The sequence below is a fragment of the Asterias amurensis genome, chromosome 18 (genome assembly GCF_032118995.1).
Source record: "Asterias amurensis chromosome 18, ASM3211899v1".
NCBI lineage: Eukaryota > Metazoa > Echinodermata > Asteroidea > Forcipulatida > Asteriidae > Asterias > Asterias amurensis.
In genome coordinates, this window is record NC_092665.1 from 4063560 (window position 1) to 4079469 (window position 15910).

At 37.5% G+C, this 15910-nt stretch overlaps 3 protein-coding genes across 3 annotated transcripts in view; 1 reads left to right on the top strand and 2 right to left on the bottom strand.

Moving 5' to 3' along the window:
* Positions 1–35: 35 nt before the first annotated feature.
* Positions 36–7314, bottom strand: LOC139950722 (EF-hand domain-containing protein D2-like). The gene is made up of 4 exons (XM_071949512.1): positions 7014–7314; positions 2299–2446; positions 1790–1945; positions 36–814 (listed from the first exon to the last, which is right to left on the bottom strand). The coding sequence occupies exons 1-4, from the start codon at positions 7190–7192 to the stop codon at positions 662–664; spliced, it is 636 nt and encodes a 211-aa protein (XP_071805613.1). The 5' UTR covers positions 7193–7314; the 3' UTR covers positions 36–661.
* The window catches only part of LOC139950720 (dol-P-Man:Man(5)GlcNAc(2)-PP-Dol alpha-1,3-mannosyltransferase-like), a 65995-nt gene continuing 53159 nt past the window's right edge, over positions 3075–15910 (top strand). The window contains exon 1 of the mRNA XM_071949510.1: positions 3075–3227. The gene's annotated coding sequence lies outside the window, so the exon portion shown is untranslated. The remainder of the gene's footprint in view (positions 3228–15910) is intronic.
* LOC139950748 (D(2) dopamine receptor A-like) overlaps positions 10946–15910 on the bottom strand; it is a 29258-nt gene continuing 24293 nt past the window's right edge. Inside the window, exon 2 of the mRNA XM_071949542.1 lies at positions 10946–14225. Within this exon, the coding sequence (XP_071805643.1) occupies positions 13018–14225 (1208 nt within the window). The 3' untranslated portion in view covers positions 10946–13017. The remainder of the gene's footprint in view (positions 14226–15910) is intronic.

Genomic DNA, 15910 nt, shown 5'->3' on the forward strand with positions numbered 1-15910 from the left:
CTCTAATAGTGTCTGATTAGAAAATAACACAGCTTTAATTGAAACATAGAGCACCAAGTCGCAATGATTGATTATTTGAAGCCCAGAATAAAGCCACATAAAAATCGAACCGAGAGATTTACAATTTGAATTCATTCATAATTTTACTTTAAAAACGTAGTTTGAGTGATGACATTTATTTAAAAAAAAAAAATGGAGATTGCTAAACAAAGTATCATTTGTTAATCAATATTGCAGTATGAAATTAACTAATGAAAATTGGAGGGTTTGGGTTCTTCACGTGTATCCACCAAGACCATGTGTCGAAATCAGGCATCGACTATCTGCGGCTGTTGTTTAAAACATGTGTTAGGATGTGCTTGTTGATATGTTAATGCATGCAGTAGCCGCAATGTTTGATCAAATTTAAGATGCTCTTCTAATTTACAAAACGTTTAGAATCCATGACTTATAAATGCATAATCAACATTGAATAAAACAGTAGTATAGTGTTGCATTTCTTTGATGTTAACATGATTTCCTTGTAATGTTTAGCCTATGTGAAATTTCATTGCAGGGTATATTTTGTTTTTGAGATAACGCTACGGCTTTGGCTTAAATTAGTCCAGAATCTGATTATAATTATTTACGACAGTATATTAAGCCAAAACGGATGTTGAGTTTAGACAAACTTGTTTGCTCGGTTTGCAAAGGCTGCCTTCTTGGCTGCTGCAGCCTCCTTATCTCTCTTGGCCTGTTTTTTGGCTTCGGTAGCCTTCCGTTGCTCAGCGACAATTTCGTCTTTCAAATTCTGGGTGTCTTCATCAGCCCGGCCCTGTAAGATAAAAACAAATAATAATAATATTAAAATATGAATGAAACAGCACAGTAACATCAGCGGAAGTTTTCAGTGGCAATTTGTTCACTTTAATTGTTGATGTATGTAAAAGTTATTTCGAAACGCCAAGACCATTAAAATGGCTCTTTTTCGTGTTCAGCGCCAGTCATCCAAATAGGAGATTTGCACATGATTAGTTGTCACCACACGTTTACGAGTTCCATCCTTTTGATATACCTTGATTGGTAAAATGAAATCATTTGAAATGTTATATCCCCGATGTGGGTGGGTCCAGTGGTCGATTTCACAAGCTTTAGACATGTCTTATCTCAAGTTAAGACGAGTTTCCGTCCTAGCTTTGACTTAAATAGGACTAGCGTTTAGTCTTTAAAGGCAGTGGACACTATTGGTAATTACTCAAAATAATTATTAGCATAAAACCTGTATTGGTTACGAGTAATGGGGAGAAGTTGATAGTATAAAACATTGTGAGAAACGGCTCCCTCTGAAGTGCCATAGTTTTCGAGAAAGACGTAATTTTCCACGAATTTGATTTCGAGACCTCAGATTTAGAACTTGAGGTCTCGAAATCAACCATCTGAACGCACACAACTTCGTGTAACAAGGGTGGGTTTTTTCTTTCATTATTATTTCGCAAATTCGATGACCGATTGAGCTCAAATTTTCACAGGTTTGTTATTTTATGTATATGTTGAGATACATCAACTGTGAAGGCTAGTCTTTGACAATTACCAATAGTGTCCACTGCCTTTAATAACTCAGTAGGATTAGTCCTAAGTTGGAACATGGAGGACTTCCTCATGGTTAGGTCAAGTCCTAAGTTAAGATTATCTTTGTGGAATCGACACTGGAGCTTGTTAATCTATCGGTAGACATTTCTAAACATTGTGCTCATAAAACAATAATGACAAAATTCACAAAATATGGAAGAAACAAAAATGGGTTCCTTACAGCCGTCTCGAAGAAGTTCTTAGCTCCACCCACTCCTGCCTTTTCGACCTCTGCAGGTGTTGCTGCTAAGACGATCTTATTGTTCTTGACAATCTTCGTGTATCCTGACCCCTCTGGCATTTCTCCTTTCAAACACTTGCTCCACAGTAACATAAACTGAAACAGATCAAAATTTGAGAGTTCGTTATGTAAGGTAATTAGCCCGAGTAGGGCGGCATTTTTTTGTATTACACAATAATTGCCATCGGAAAAAATCCAGTTTTCCTATTGTTTTTTTTTAATCGATTTAGAAAAACAATATATACTACTAGTTTTAGGCGAACTGACTTTTACTGTTCGGCAGATGCAAACATTTCTTTCTTAAAATTTTTATTTTGTGAGTGCAAAATGTTTTGCTAATCGGTTTGAATTTGGCTTCGAACAAGAAAGTGCTGTTTTCATGCTACTCTCTTACTTGTTTTATTTTTACCAGAGTAAATTCATTAAAGCGCCCTCTCGTGCTTAACTACCTCTCTGAAATTGAATTTGCCATCCTTGTCCTCGTCTATGTGGCTTATGATACTTTTGAGCTCGAGGTGAGTCATAGGCTCCCCTCGTTTCTCCATCATGTTCTTCAAATCATCATAACAAATAAAATCATCCTTGTTCTCGTCGTATCTGCATACAAAGAAAATGATTGGTTAATGTGTTGACATGTGACATCGTACAGAGCATCCTTTGATTGATTGACTTTGTTCACTACATACAATCACTGAATAATCTAATCCGATTAATTGGACGATTATTTTAAAGCAACAGTGACATTTTAAATTTACCCTTGGTGGTTATTAGTCATGTGACAATAGTATATACCTCATTATAATGTTGATGATTGAACTTTAACTAGCCTGTTATATGTTTTTTTTATGAAGAGCGGTAAAGAATGTCTCTTCCAAATGAATTTCGATACGTTAGGCCCAATACGAAACTCGTTTGTTATATTGAGATTGCTGTATAGCGCCGAGTCCTTTTTGGTTGGCTGTCTGTTTAAGAAAATTAACATCAACAACAGAAAATAATGTAGTGTTCGTAATAAGCGGTGACATTTATCAAAAAAAGAAGATCCAGAATTATGCAGTGTCTGCTATTTTTTATTCCTTTCGAAAAGACCCCGACTTCGATCCTATCCAATCGCCACTTTTCAAACCCAATACAAAACGCCCCCAGCGGCTTCGAGCTCAGCGGCCGAAACTAGTTGCGCGCGCCGCCGAAACATTACGTCACATTCATAATGACAAAACTTTTTTCGTCTGCTCGAGCTCGCGGTTTGGTGCTTGAAAAACGTCGGTTTACGACCAAAACTGGACACATTTATGTCTCTTTAGTGGACCTCACCCAGTCAACAGTGCCCTCGTAGTACTAGTGAAGATGGTGGACAACACGCTTTGATGATATTTCGGTAAGTTAGGACACAAACTAAGTTTTCTGTTTGTAGTTTCACAAAGTTGGTACGTGACTGACGAAACGTAGTCGTAATGCTGCATCTATTTCGTGAAAATATTTGCTTGTTTTTGTCTGGGGTTAAAACTGTCATTGTATTTAATTAACGAATTAGGCATACTTTGGTGAACCAATTGCCAAGTATGGTATGCTTGGAATTTTACAATGTGTGGTGCCAACCACCCCAATAAAAGGCTAACGGTCTATCGAGATACATACGAATCTGAATTTGTTTAACAATTTTTTTATTGTAAAAACAAATTTGTGTATCGTAGGAGGTCCTGTTTTCGAGGTGTCCCTAAAATCGTGGCAAATCTTATACCTCTCTGTGCGCGATGTTAACAGTCCCGAGATACAAATTGTGTGGTTTTATTTGCCAAGCAAAGAGTCTCCTCTCCCTTGACCAAAACTTAGAAACAAGTAAGGCTCCTCTGGTTATTTGCACTTGTAAATTCAAAAAGTTTGGTATTTTAGGCATTTCTAAAAGGTACAAAAATATGTCATAATGTTGAGGCTATATAAAAATATTTGCCCACCGAAAAAGTTTCATCAAACACTATTTCTTTTCACAATTCGTGATGATCAAATCATGTTACTAAATATTTTGCTGAGCATTCGGGAAAAAAATACAGAGGTTTAAAGAAGCCATGTGCCTTATTTATATAATTTTCTAATATTTTTTGAGATTTTTATTTTGTAACCCTCATATCAATATTATTATTAATATTAAAATTTAAACATCAGCTTGTTGATTCAATTATCACTGTTTATTAATACGCTTTATTATAAATATTAAGAAAAAAATGAAGAAAAAAATAAATAAAAAATCAGATTTGAAAGCCAGTTATTATTCACACTTTTTATTATTTTTATTATTTTTTAATTTTTTGCAAATTACCTTGGTAATTTTTGAAATTTAATAAAAAAATAGTTTGAATAAAATGAAGACAACTGCTAGCTATAAAGTCATACACAGAGTCTCAAAGAACACTTGTAGTCACTGCAGATGTTTCTTCCATGTATGGCTCCACCAGGAAACCATACTTTCTCGTTTGCCGTGAAAACAGGAAAAACTCAAAACAAATGGGGCCAGTTGAAGTCATCGAAGATTTGTGTGTAATGTGAAAATTTCAATGTCCTTCAAGTTTTAATATAATTATGTTTGCATACTTCATATTAACAAATGAAGATAATTAGGGCATCGGTTGATATATGGCATCACTGGTAAGATACATGATTTTGCTTGCTGTACCTTAGAATTCATTCATATTAAAAAATAACCGCAAAACTATCTACATCATTATTTAGAAGTAGGTCTACATTTCTCGGCCAATAACACTTATGTCACCGACCTCGTTGCTTCCTGAGCTGTTATTGATGTTGAAGTATCGCCTTTCAAACTTTGTTTTTATAATTTACACAAATTCCACAATTAAAGTAATAAGTGCATTAATTGCAATGTCACAGCAGTCCCAGAACAAATCAATATTAGAAATCGGAGTTGGGTTTCATATCGCGGTAACTGTACCCCGAAAAACACTTATTGCAGTAACTGATGCTACTTAATGGAACTTACAGGAACTACGATGTTATTATCAACTGATAATGGATTTTTTAAATTGCAAATTAGGCCATTATTTATTGAAAGTCCATATGTATATATAATATTGACTGTATTAAGGGCGCACTCTATACACATTTTTTTCTGTATCAGTTCCTTCACCCAAACACCCGGACATATACCTCCCTTAAAGGTGCATGACGCAATTGTAGCCAGCTTTTTGTAGTATTTTGTTTCTCTGAAAAAAGGTTGCATTAGACGGTGCTGTGCAAAAATCACATGTAATACTTTCTAGAATCTATACAAATAGTTTTTATTTGAATATTGAAATCACAATTTCTGGGTCAATGTGTCAAAATTTGACCTTTTATTTATTATCCGCTAGCCAAACACTGTTGGTAAAAACACATGGGCTTAAAAGTTTCATTAATCCTGCAGCAAGCATACAATCTTGCTAAGCACAGAAGTATCTTGCTTACGAAAACGGGTCCCCAGCCAACAACCCATGAATTTCCACCGATGCCCCATCTATTTGTTGCTCAGCAAATAAATTTGCTACGCAGCATTTTCTGCTAAGCATTTTCTGCTAAGAAGCTTAATTGAATAATTTTGTGCCCTGGGCTTGAAATGGTCCGGATGACTAGTAGGTATTAACCCTCGAACAAGTCACCACAGTGACAGCTGTCACTGACCAACTGGTTTTTCATCTGCCACATGTGCCCATCTGGAAGAAAAACAAATCCACTTGACCTGCTATTAAAAAAAATCTTCAAAAATTAAATAAATCCATCCACATCTTCTCAGGATTCTTATAGCATCCATGTGAATTTGTTGACGGGTGGCTAGTTCAGTGAACTTTGCGTATTGGAGCATGGCCTGACAGTGGGCAGGCGAAACCGTAATGCTTCGTTCATAGTCTGAAATAGCGACCTCTTGTGGGCTAACCTCTCATTAGCCTCCGATCTGTGTGAGAGTTTTGCGTGGCTGATTCTGATAAATAACCGTGACTTGAGAGCAAGTCTAGCGAAGTAGACAAACCGACATTACTTATGTGCAGATGTCGTCTATTTGTTTTGTCCAAAACACGTGAAACTAATTATAAAACCTGATAAATCTGGCGTTGGCAAAGGCATCAACAAAACTTAGCAGATGCTGTTTGTTTGTTTTGTCCTCTAAATAAAAGGCTTAAAGCCATTGGACACTTTCGGTAAACAATATTATTGTCCAAGGCTCACACTTCGCGTACCACAACTTATATTTAAAATAACAAACCTGTGAAAATTTAGGCTCAATCGGTCATCGGAGTCGGGAGAAAATAACGGGAAAAACCACCCTTGATTCCGCACGTTTCGCCGTGTCATGACATGTGTTTAAAATAAATCCGTAATTCTCGCTATAGAGAATTGATATTGTTTTAATGTTTTCTCAAAAAGTAAAGCATTTCATGGAATATTATTTCAAGATAAGTCTTTCACCATTACCTTCTGTAAACCCTGTAAATTATCTGTAAATCTGTAAACGTTGTTTTTCTTTCTGTCCGAAAGTGTATAATGGCTTTAAATTGTTTCAAATTGCATCCCGAATGTAGTAAAATCTGCCTCGCACGATTATTGATTGTAAATTTTCGGTCGATGTTTTGGCATATTGAAGCCGTGATTTAATATTGTGTGTGTTTCTTTTTATATTTGATAAAAGACCATGGCAGTCGATTTAGGTAATTATTTTTCCTCTATGAGGTACGGTTATATAGGAACACGTACAGTGTACTGTGTTGATTCAATCCCCTAAAATTAAGAATTTGTTTAAAAAAATTACTTTTGTTTTATTATTTGTTTTTGTCCACATACAAAAATGATATACAGAAATTTAGTTTCCATGGACACATATGAATAAACATGAGGCTGGTGTTCATATTTGCAAAAAAACTCTTCATAAAAAGTGACCAATCATCCTTAAGTATACAATTGATAAGGTATGCTTGCACTTTGGCTGAACCGAACACATTTCCCCGTCACCTCTTGACAATACCCTTAACCTTATTAATAAATGACTTTATTCATCTGAATAAACTTGTTTGTTGGTAAGGAGCAGAAGGCATCAATTACTTCAAGGGATTTCAGGTTTTCTCACGCCATAAAGAGATAAATCATCTCAAGAAAGTACAACAGCGTGAAAAGCACTTACTCAGCAAACATGTCTTCGTACATGGCGCATTGTTCCCGGGTGAATTCGCTGAACTCTGGGTACGGATGTGCGAATTCATCGTGTGGATCAACGTATTCACGCATGTTTTTATCAACCTCTTTCCCTTCTTCTACTTCCACTCTCTTCTGAAGACGTGATGCTAGCTCGTTATCAGCCATGTTGAAAAAAGGGACGTTTAGATACTCACAAAAAGAATCTCTGCAGAAGGATTAACAAGCCTCTTTACTTGGTAGTTCGCTAGTTTTATGAAGAATGTATCTGTTACAAAAACATTGTGTTCCTAAAGCGTCTTGTTGATATGACGCGTGCGTGTTGCGTTTGTTGCGTCATGACTTGAGCAAGAACCACAGACATAAGAAAAACACTAAAACGAGCGCCCCCATTGACAACATTACAAAACGGATATTGACGTCACAATCAAAGGCGCGGTATACGCTCTCTCTCACCACGCGCTCGACGATCAACAAAACTTCGGCCCTTTTAAAAAAAAACCTTGGCTTCGGCTTCATCAAGAGAGAGAAGTGCGGTTTTAACATTGTTAAAGGAACTTACAATTTATGTTACTTGTGACGTTAGAGCCATGTTTTGTGTCGATGACACCCTGTAAAGAATTTTCGGAACTCACTTACTGTTTCAGATTTGTGGACAGATATTGGTGCACTTGGTTTTATCTTAAATACTCTTTTTATTTGAGGATAACATGGGTCAAATCCAGTTGCTTTGAAATCCCATGTTATTCCGTATATTTACCAATCAAAATGTGTGGAAGTTTGGAGCTAAAACGGCTCAGACTAGCTTGGCCCGCGGTTATGTTGAAAATTACGCATGTTTTGCGTGTGCTCACGGCTTCAGACGAGAGAACGGACGGAGCATGAAGCCAAATTATAAGCAGAAGCTGTGGATTCGAAAAGTGCCACAGACTGTGAAACGCTATATACAATGACGCAAAAGCCACGCACACGTTTTTGGGCACAATTAATAGCTATCATGCAATGGTTTGCCCCCTCTCTATTGGCCTCAGTGAGTGGCTCTTTTGAGCTTGTGACATCATACTACAATGGGTCTATAACTCAATACATTAGTTCCAACCCAATTTATTTTGTCCCCAATGTTTACTTATTACGATACAATTTCAGGTTTTTCTTTAAAGTTCTCTTGGAGCAATCTGTAAAGTGTGTTTAGTTTGCGACCGCCAGTTGTATTTTCACTTTTCTGTTTGAAAATATCACCCTTTATTGCTAATTACGGAACTGCGTCGGCTGGTTGTCATGGCAATGATAAATTAAGTTTGAATGAGCAATATTTTTAGCATTAGCTCGTTAACTAAACTAGAAAATCGATAATGCAACTGCGATTTTACAATGAAAATCAGTTACAATCAAGCACACACAAGGTTTAGTTTGAAGTGATTTATTATATTACATAAAAATAAATAATAATTTTGACAAGCAAGCACCATATTGCTGTATAAAAGGTGGTTTAACTACGGTAGCATGTTGAGATGCGACCGACGTTTTTTTTTCTTTCGTGTTTTTCTTCTTCATGAAATAGCAGTATGCAAATGCCTTTTGTTTCGTATTGTATCAATATTACAGTTATTAAAGTTATTCACAATCACACAGAAAATCACGCTATATTTGTATTTTAGTTGTTTTAGACACGAATCAAACACTTTTACTATTATAATTAGGCACTTGACTCGTTTGTGAATGACTCAAAATGTAAGCATAAAACGTACTTGGTAACGAGCAACGGAGAGCTTTTGATAGTATAAAACATTGTGAGAAACGACTCCTCTGCGAAGTGAGAAAGAGGTAATTTCTCACTAAAAATAGTTGAACCTGAGAAAGACTTCCGCCCTGTGAATCCTTTCTCATGCAACTGAAAGCACACAATAATTTGTACAACAATAGAGTTTTTTCTTTCATAATTTTCTCGCAACTTCGATGACCAAAGTCCAGATGTTTACAGACTTGTTTTTCTATGCGTATTTTGAGCTAGACACACCAAGTGAGAATACTGGTCTTTGACAATTACCAAAGGTGTCCAGTGCATTTCACTACAGATGTATTATGCCTACTCCACAATAAGAGAGATCCATATTATTATCTTTAAAGGGAGTGGACATTATTGGTAATTGTCACAGTTGGTGTATCTCAACATATGCATAAAATAACAGACCTGTGAATATTTGAGCTCAATTGGTCGTCGGAGTTGTGAGATAATAATGAAAGAAAAATAACCCTTGCCACACGTAGTTGTGAACGTTTAGATGGTTGATTTCGAGACCTCTCGAGATTTCGAGGTTTGTTATTTTTATGTTGATATCACCAACTATGAAGGCTAGTCTTTGACAACTACCAATAGTGTCTAGTGTCTTTATTTGACCATACTGTAAAAGAATCGATGATCACTTCTGTGAATGCATTTTACTTCTGCACTGCTGTGATATTCTACATTATTTATTTAAAGGCAGTGGACGCTATTGGTAATTACTCAAAATTATTATTAGCATAAAACCTTCCCTTAATGAGTATCGGGAGCTATCCCCTGTTAAGTGACGTAGTATTCGAGTATAATTTTCCACGAATTTGATTTCGAGACTTCAGATTTAGAATTTGAGGTCTCGAAAACAAGCATCTGAAATCACACAACTTCGTGTGACAAGGGTGTTTTTTCTCTTTCATTTTTATCTCGCAACTTCGTATATTATGTTGAGATACACTAACTATTAAGGCTATAGTCTTTGACAATTACCAATGGTGTCTAGTGTCTTTAAAGGTATAGGACCGGTAGAGCACTTCCGCACGTATAAAAGAAACTGTCATGGTAATCGATGGCGTTTTGTGTGTACCAGGTGGATTTTATTTGTGTTCTAAAACCATGTTTGGTTTATGAAGCATACAACACAGTATGGACAAAGATTCTAGAATTATCCAGAAGCATGTGTACGGAGCGAGGAGTAAACAATAATAAGTAGTAAACAAACAATTAAATTATAGTGTTTGCTTGTTACTGAAATCAAATAGCTTGAGCTACCGGGGCTAAGGGTTGAAAGGGACAGCTTATTCAATAAAGAAATGACCAGACGAAACGAAAGGCTAACACCTTTGAGAAAACATAATTTCATTTTGAGTAGGCCTAATACAATTACCAATTTGGGTAACAATGACTGCAAAATGCAAACTAAGCTTAGGGACATTTTTGCACCATTGACCAGAAATATCGGTTTTAAAGGCAGTGGACACTATTGGTAATTGTCAAAAACCAGTCTTCTCATTTGGTGTATCTCAACATGTACACAAAATAACAAACCTGTGAAAATTTGAGCTCAATTGGTCGTCGGAGTTGCGTACTTTCAGATGCTTGATTTCGAGACCTCAAGTTCTAAACTTGAGGTCTTGAAATCAAATTCGTGGAAAATTACTTCTTTATCGAAAACTACATCACTTCAGAGGGAGCCGTTTCTCACAAGGTTGTATACTATCAACCTCTCCCTATTACTTCTTACAAATTTAGGGTTTATGCTAATAATTATTTTGAGTAGTTACCAATAGTGTCCACTGCCTTTAAAGCTAGTGGCGTTTTTCATGTATGTGGCAACATGCGGGGCGGGACAAAAGTGTGCGGTGTATGTTTTTATTAATTTCTGGCAGTATACTATTGATTCCTTTATTTTATAGGCCCAATATGGGTAATGTGAAAGCATTGTATTGTATACAAATATTGACTGCTTCGAGTGCTATGGTTAAAACTATGACTCCCGAGGTGATCCCTGTAGCGTTCTATTTTCCCGAGGCGAAGCCGAAGGGAAAATAGAACGCTCCGGGGATCACCGAGGGAGTCATAGTTTTTAACCATTGCACGAGTAAAAGCAGTCAATATTTGTTTTATAACGCCCCAAACATTTCTAAATACTGTACTATTATTATTAAGTTACAGACCTAAATGCTACAATCCACGGACGACGCGAATACAGATTGCAAACACTTTTACTGAATGTGTTGCATGTAGTGTCGTGCAATCGGAAATGGTTACAGACTATTAATTTGTCATACTCGTACACGCAACGGACGTCTGGGTACTGCACGCCGTGTGCTAGTCTGTCGGACTAGCGCACGGCGCCATGTGCTAGTCTTCGGACTAGCGCATGGCAAACCGACGGCCGTCGTCTAGCAAAACTAAGACATGTCATGTGACGCGCTCTAAACCAATGAGCAGGCAGAATACTTGCAAGGGGTGTTATAATACCGGTTAATGGTTGTATTGTTTGCAAGAAAGGCCGCCAGTAGTTTTACCAACAAGAGCATATACTCAGCTTAAGTTGTAATATTATCAGCAAAATAAGTCAGGGAAAATTGTGCATATCGGATAACCATATAAATCCTGGGATTTCTCTTTGGTGTTCCCTTATTTAGACTTTGTATTTATGATAATGGACTTCTCCATTGGTTTTGCACACGTAATGGAATGAAGGGCGATCTAGTTGTAAGTTGTCAAACACGCTCACAAACAGACTCGATGTTCGTACTTTAACATTGCAACCCATGCACTCTGAATGTTTAGATCAATCTATAGTCAAATCAAGTGGCAACAACATGCAACCAAGCACTCAGTCTGATTTGAGACTGTAACATAAAATACATGCAGTGTCTAGCGACCAGTTATTGAAACCATCGCGATTTACATATCAGGTTGTATGTAATTCCATAGCTGCTATTTGATTAAAGAGTACATACAAGAAAAGAAAACAAGAAAACAAGAAAACAAGAAAACTAACAGCGTTTTACTGATCGGAAATATTTGCCAGACAAATTGGCATTTTGATAAATAGTTTGTGACAGGCAAACATCAAGCTTGTTTACAAGCTCCTTCATGATCAGGACGTGTTTTCAATGGATCATTCAGACTATATAGTACAAATTGTTCCTTTGGCTTAAAAAAATAGAGTATACTTTATATCACATTCGGGACGCTATGGCAGCAGACTAACCATTGTTCTCGTGATGTGCGCATGCTCAGAACTACGTAAACAATTGAAATTTACATGATAATTCTGCTGCCACCTAGCGTTCCAAAGTCTCCTATTTACATGACAGTCTCTTGCTATATTTATCTTCGGCGTTGATGCTTGTTTATCCGAGTATATCCGAGTATGAATGTGTTTCCGTTACATATTTTTTAAGTCAATGGTTCGAATTAGTAATTAATCATATAATTAAAAAAAAAACATAGAGTTTTTTAATGCACATTGTTAATAATTGCCAACGACCAGCGCCGGCAGTTTTTGTGACCCATAAAAATAAACCTTGAGTGCGTGGGATCGAATTAATCGTTTTACTCCCATTTCGTGATTCGTGGTACTTTTGGCAGAAATGTTTTAAGGGACGTTTTCCCACAAAGACCCCTTAACCATTTTTCTGAGTCTGTAAATATTTAAATTGGTACATTCTTACCAATGTTGTGCATGCCCCTTGAAACACTTTAAGAATTGTGTAAAATAATCATAACAACCTGGTCATCTTATTTAGAATGTGACGACAAAATGGTTGGCCGTTTCCTTCTCTGTGTCTCGTATGCGGTTTTTCCGGTATGAAATTTAGCGACTGATGAGAACGGAGTCTAATTTGTTCTTCTTTACTTGAAAGTAACGCTATAATGAACATTGATTGATGGAGTTTTTAAACCTTGGCACTTTTGGAAACTTAATTATTAAGAGTTTGGTTTGAGGTGTAACTCTACACAATATTGTTTGGAAGACCTCTTTTTACCGTTAATATTCTCAGGCCATGTCTGCATTAACGGCTTCGGTAGAGGCTAAGACTAGATCGATCAAGTCTTTCGGCATTGTGACTGCACCCAATGTAGCCGTAGTAAGCCAGAGACACTTGATTTGGACGCTGTTGTAGACTTGGGTTATGTTTGATTGTGTTTAGACACCAGTCTAATTCCCTGCACACATTCTTTTAACAAAATAAGAGGGCTATGCGGTGAAACTAGCATCATCCTGGTACCCTGCTCCAATTGTTGCAGTGATAGAACCCAGACTTCTCTGCGGCCTCGTCTTGTCATCAGGCTTTCCACATCGACAACACGAGAAGATGGTGAAGAAAATCTGTTTGTATCCGGCGCGGAATCTTGTGTTCATCACGCCATAGATGACGGGGTTGCAACAACTGTTGAAGAAACCTAGGAGTAAGGATGCCATGTCTACTGCCCTCATGACAGGGTGTGGTGAAAACACACTCCAAAACATTGTTATGCAGAATGGAAACCAACAGCTAATGAAAACAAGAATCACCACTAAAAATGATTTGGTGAGTTTGAGTTCTTCTTGTTTGCGTCGCCTTTCGCTGGCGGTCTTGGCACGCCTCTTGCGGGATCCAAGTGCTGATTTCAGCCCAGGTACAGCAAGCATTGAGCTTGAAAGCTTCCGAACTGTAGGTCCGCGTTTGGGCGAGGATTTCCCAGATGGGTTTTCATTCTGTTGCTTCTCCCCGCCGGTTAATGACTTGATACTCCCTCCTCGGGAGTCGGACGAGATGGTCCGACGAAGACAAGCCTCTTGAATGCGTATCCTTGGTGCCTTGTTGGTACCAACTGCCTGTTGATATTTACTATCACGTTTTGGTGAGCCATTTAGCGTCGGGGAACCAGACACGCCTTGCTTGCTAGACAGGCTACCAGTCGGTGATGAGTTACCAGCCCCAGACACCCCTTGTTTCACTGTCTCCGATGGGTTGGCCGTGGGTGGATTAGTTGGCTCGACACGTGCAAGTCTTTTTGATAGTTGTCTCGTAAGTGCTTCATGGATTGACGAAAATCTGCTTTTCTTCTCTGTTTCCAAAGACTCTCCTCTGATAAACGCACCGTTTACATGTCCATTTCCCCGCCTTAAAGTCGAGTTATTATTACTTATAGTACTAATAGAATTATTTTCACTGTTAATGCCGGACGCATTGTTAGCAGCAGCTATACGTTTTCTACTTTTGCGTACTTCGCGTAGAATTTTATAGTAGCAGAATGACATGACAGAGCATGGACCGCCGAAGCAGACGATCACCATAAAGAACGTGTAGCTGATGCTTTCCTTCCAATCGCAGAAGCAGAAAGACTGACCGGAGAGAAAGTCGTACTTTGCCCAGCCTATGAGAGGAGGACTTGCCAAAGCCATTGACAGTAACCACACAACTGCAATAGAGAACAACAGTAAAGTTTGATTAGTCTTATAAAAAAGTAAAGTTTAAATCATATATTATGCAAGCGACTTGATAGACAATGGAGACTCAAACTCTTACACTTTACAAAATGCCAACAAGCGTTGCACACTCGTTATGCAAAGGTCAGTGTTGAGAAATTTGTTGAAGGACTTTGTTGACTTTCCGAGAAACATAAGTGAGCGTGCGGTGAGTGTTATATGTTTTGAAGGTGCATATCTGAAGAAGGGATGACTGGTTTTGTATTTTATAGCTGAAGAAACCCTCTCCTGCAGGAATTTTTTCCGGAATAATTTCTGAGTGGATAAACTGAGTAAAAACAGATATGTATTGTATCATAACGGAAATATGATCATAATATCTGCCAATAAGGATATTATGGCCACGCAACTCAAATCCATTCTTCTCAGAATTGAAATTTACCGGTTAGTCTGCTGCCACCTAACGTTTCAGAGTCTCCTACTTTGACGCTCACGGCGAGTGACCACTACCCCGGACACTGGTCCATTATTTCAGTAGTGCTATAAAAACCATATCAACTCAGTCCTTGCTGTCAAGTACAGTACCGAGGAGTACCAAGTATCTTAACCATTAAAATGGTCCATTATTTCAGTAGTGCTATAAACCATCTCAACTCAATAAGAATCATTGTAGATTAAGGTACCTCAGGCTACACTGATGATGTATGCTATAATTCCATTACAATGCATGCAACTCTGATGTCCATTTGCACTTGGAGTTGTTAAAGTTTCATTTTAAATTGATGAAAACAAATCCTGTGGTTTTATGTTGACTGACAGTATAAGTCTCATCGGGATTTATTTCATCTGCCTGTGTCTCTACCCTTAAAGCCATTATACACTTTCGGTAAACAGTATTGTCCAAGTCCCACACTTCGTGTATCACAACTTATATATAAAATAACAATCCTGTGGAAATTTAGGCTCAATCGGACATCGGAGTCGGGAGAAAATAACGGGAAAACCCACTCCAGTTTTCGCGCGTTTCGCCGTGTCATTACATGTGTTTATAACAAATCCGTAATTATATTGTTTTACCGTTTTCTCAAAAAGTAAAGCATTTCATGGACTAATATTTCAAGAGAAGTCTTTCACCATTACCTTCTGTAAACCCTGTAAATTATTTGTAAATCTGTGAACTTTTTTTTTTTTCTGTACCGAAAGGGTCCAATGGCTTTAAATAAAGCAATTGTTTTTAAAACTCTAGACTATGCAGGACATTCAACTTGTTCAGAATTGTAATATTATTAGTCTTTTTCTCAAGTCGTTCTTTGCGATCATCACCTGTTAATAATCCAAGTGACTTGGTTATATGTTACGTCACGACGGCTCGGCTTAGATGCGAGTGCACAGCTGCCGTTTTACATAATAATTGGAAATTGTTGGGTGTAAGTTTCTACTGGATTGCCATTATTCAAATGGATTGTTATCAAGAACGTATAGTCTGCTCTCACGTTGGTCTTTGCGATCATATCACCTGTTAATAATCCAAAGTGGCTTGGTTATCTTTGGATAATCCGGTACGTCACGATGGCTCTGCTTAGTTTGCGAGTGCAGTTACCGTTTTTCAACTGAAAACAGCACTTTACAGATATAATTGTCTATAACTGAAATTTGTTGGGATGTAATTTTCAAATGG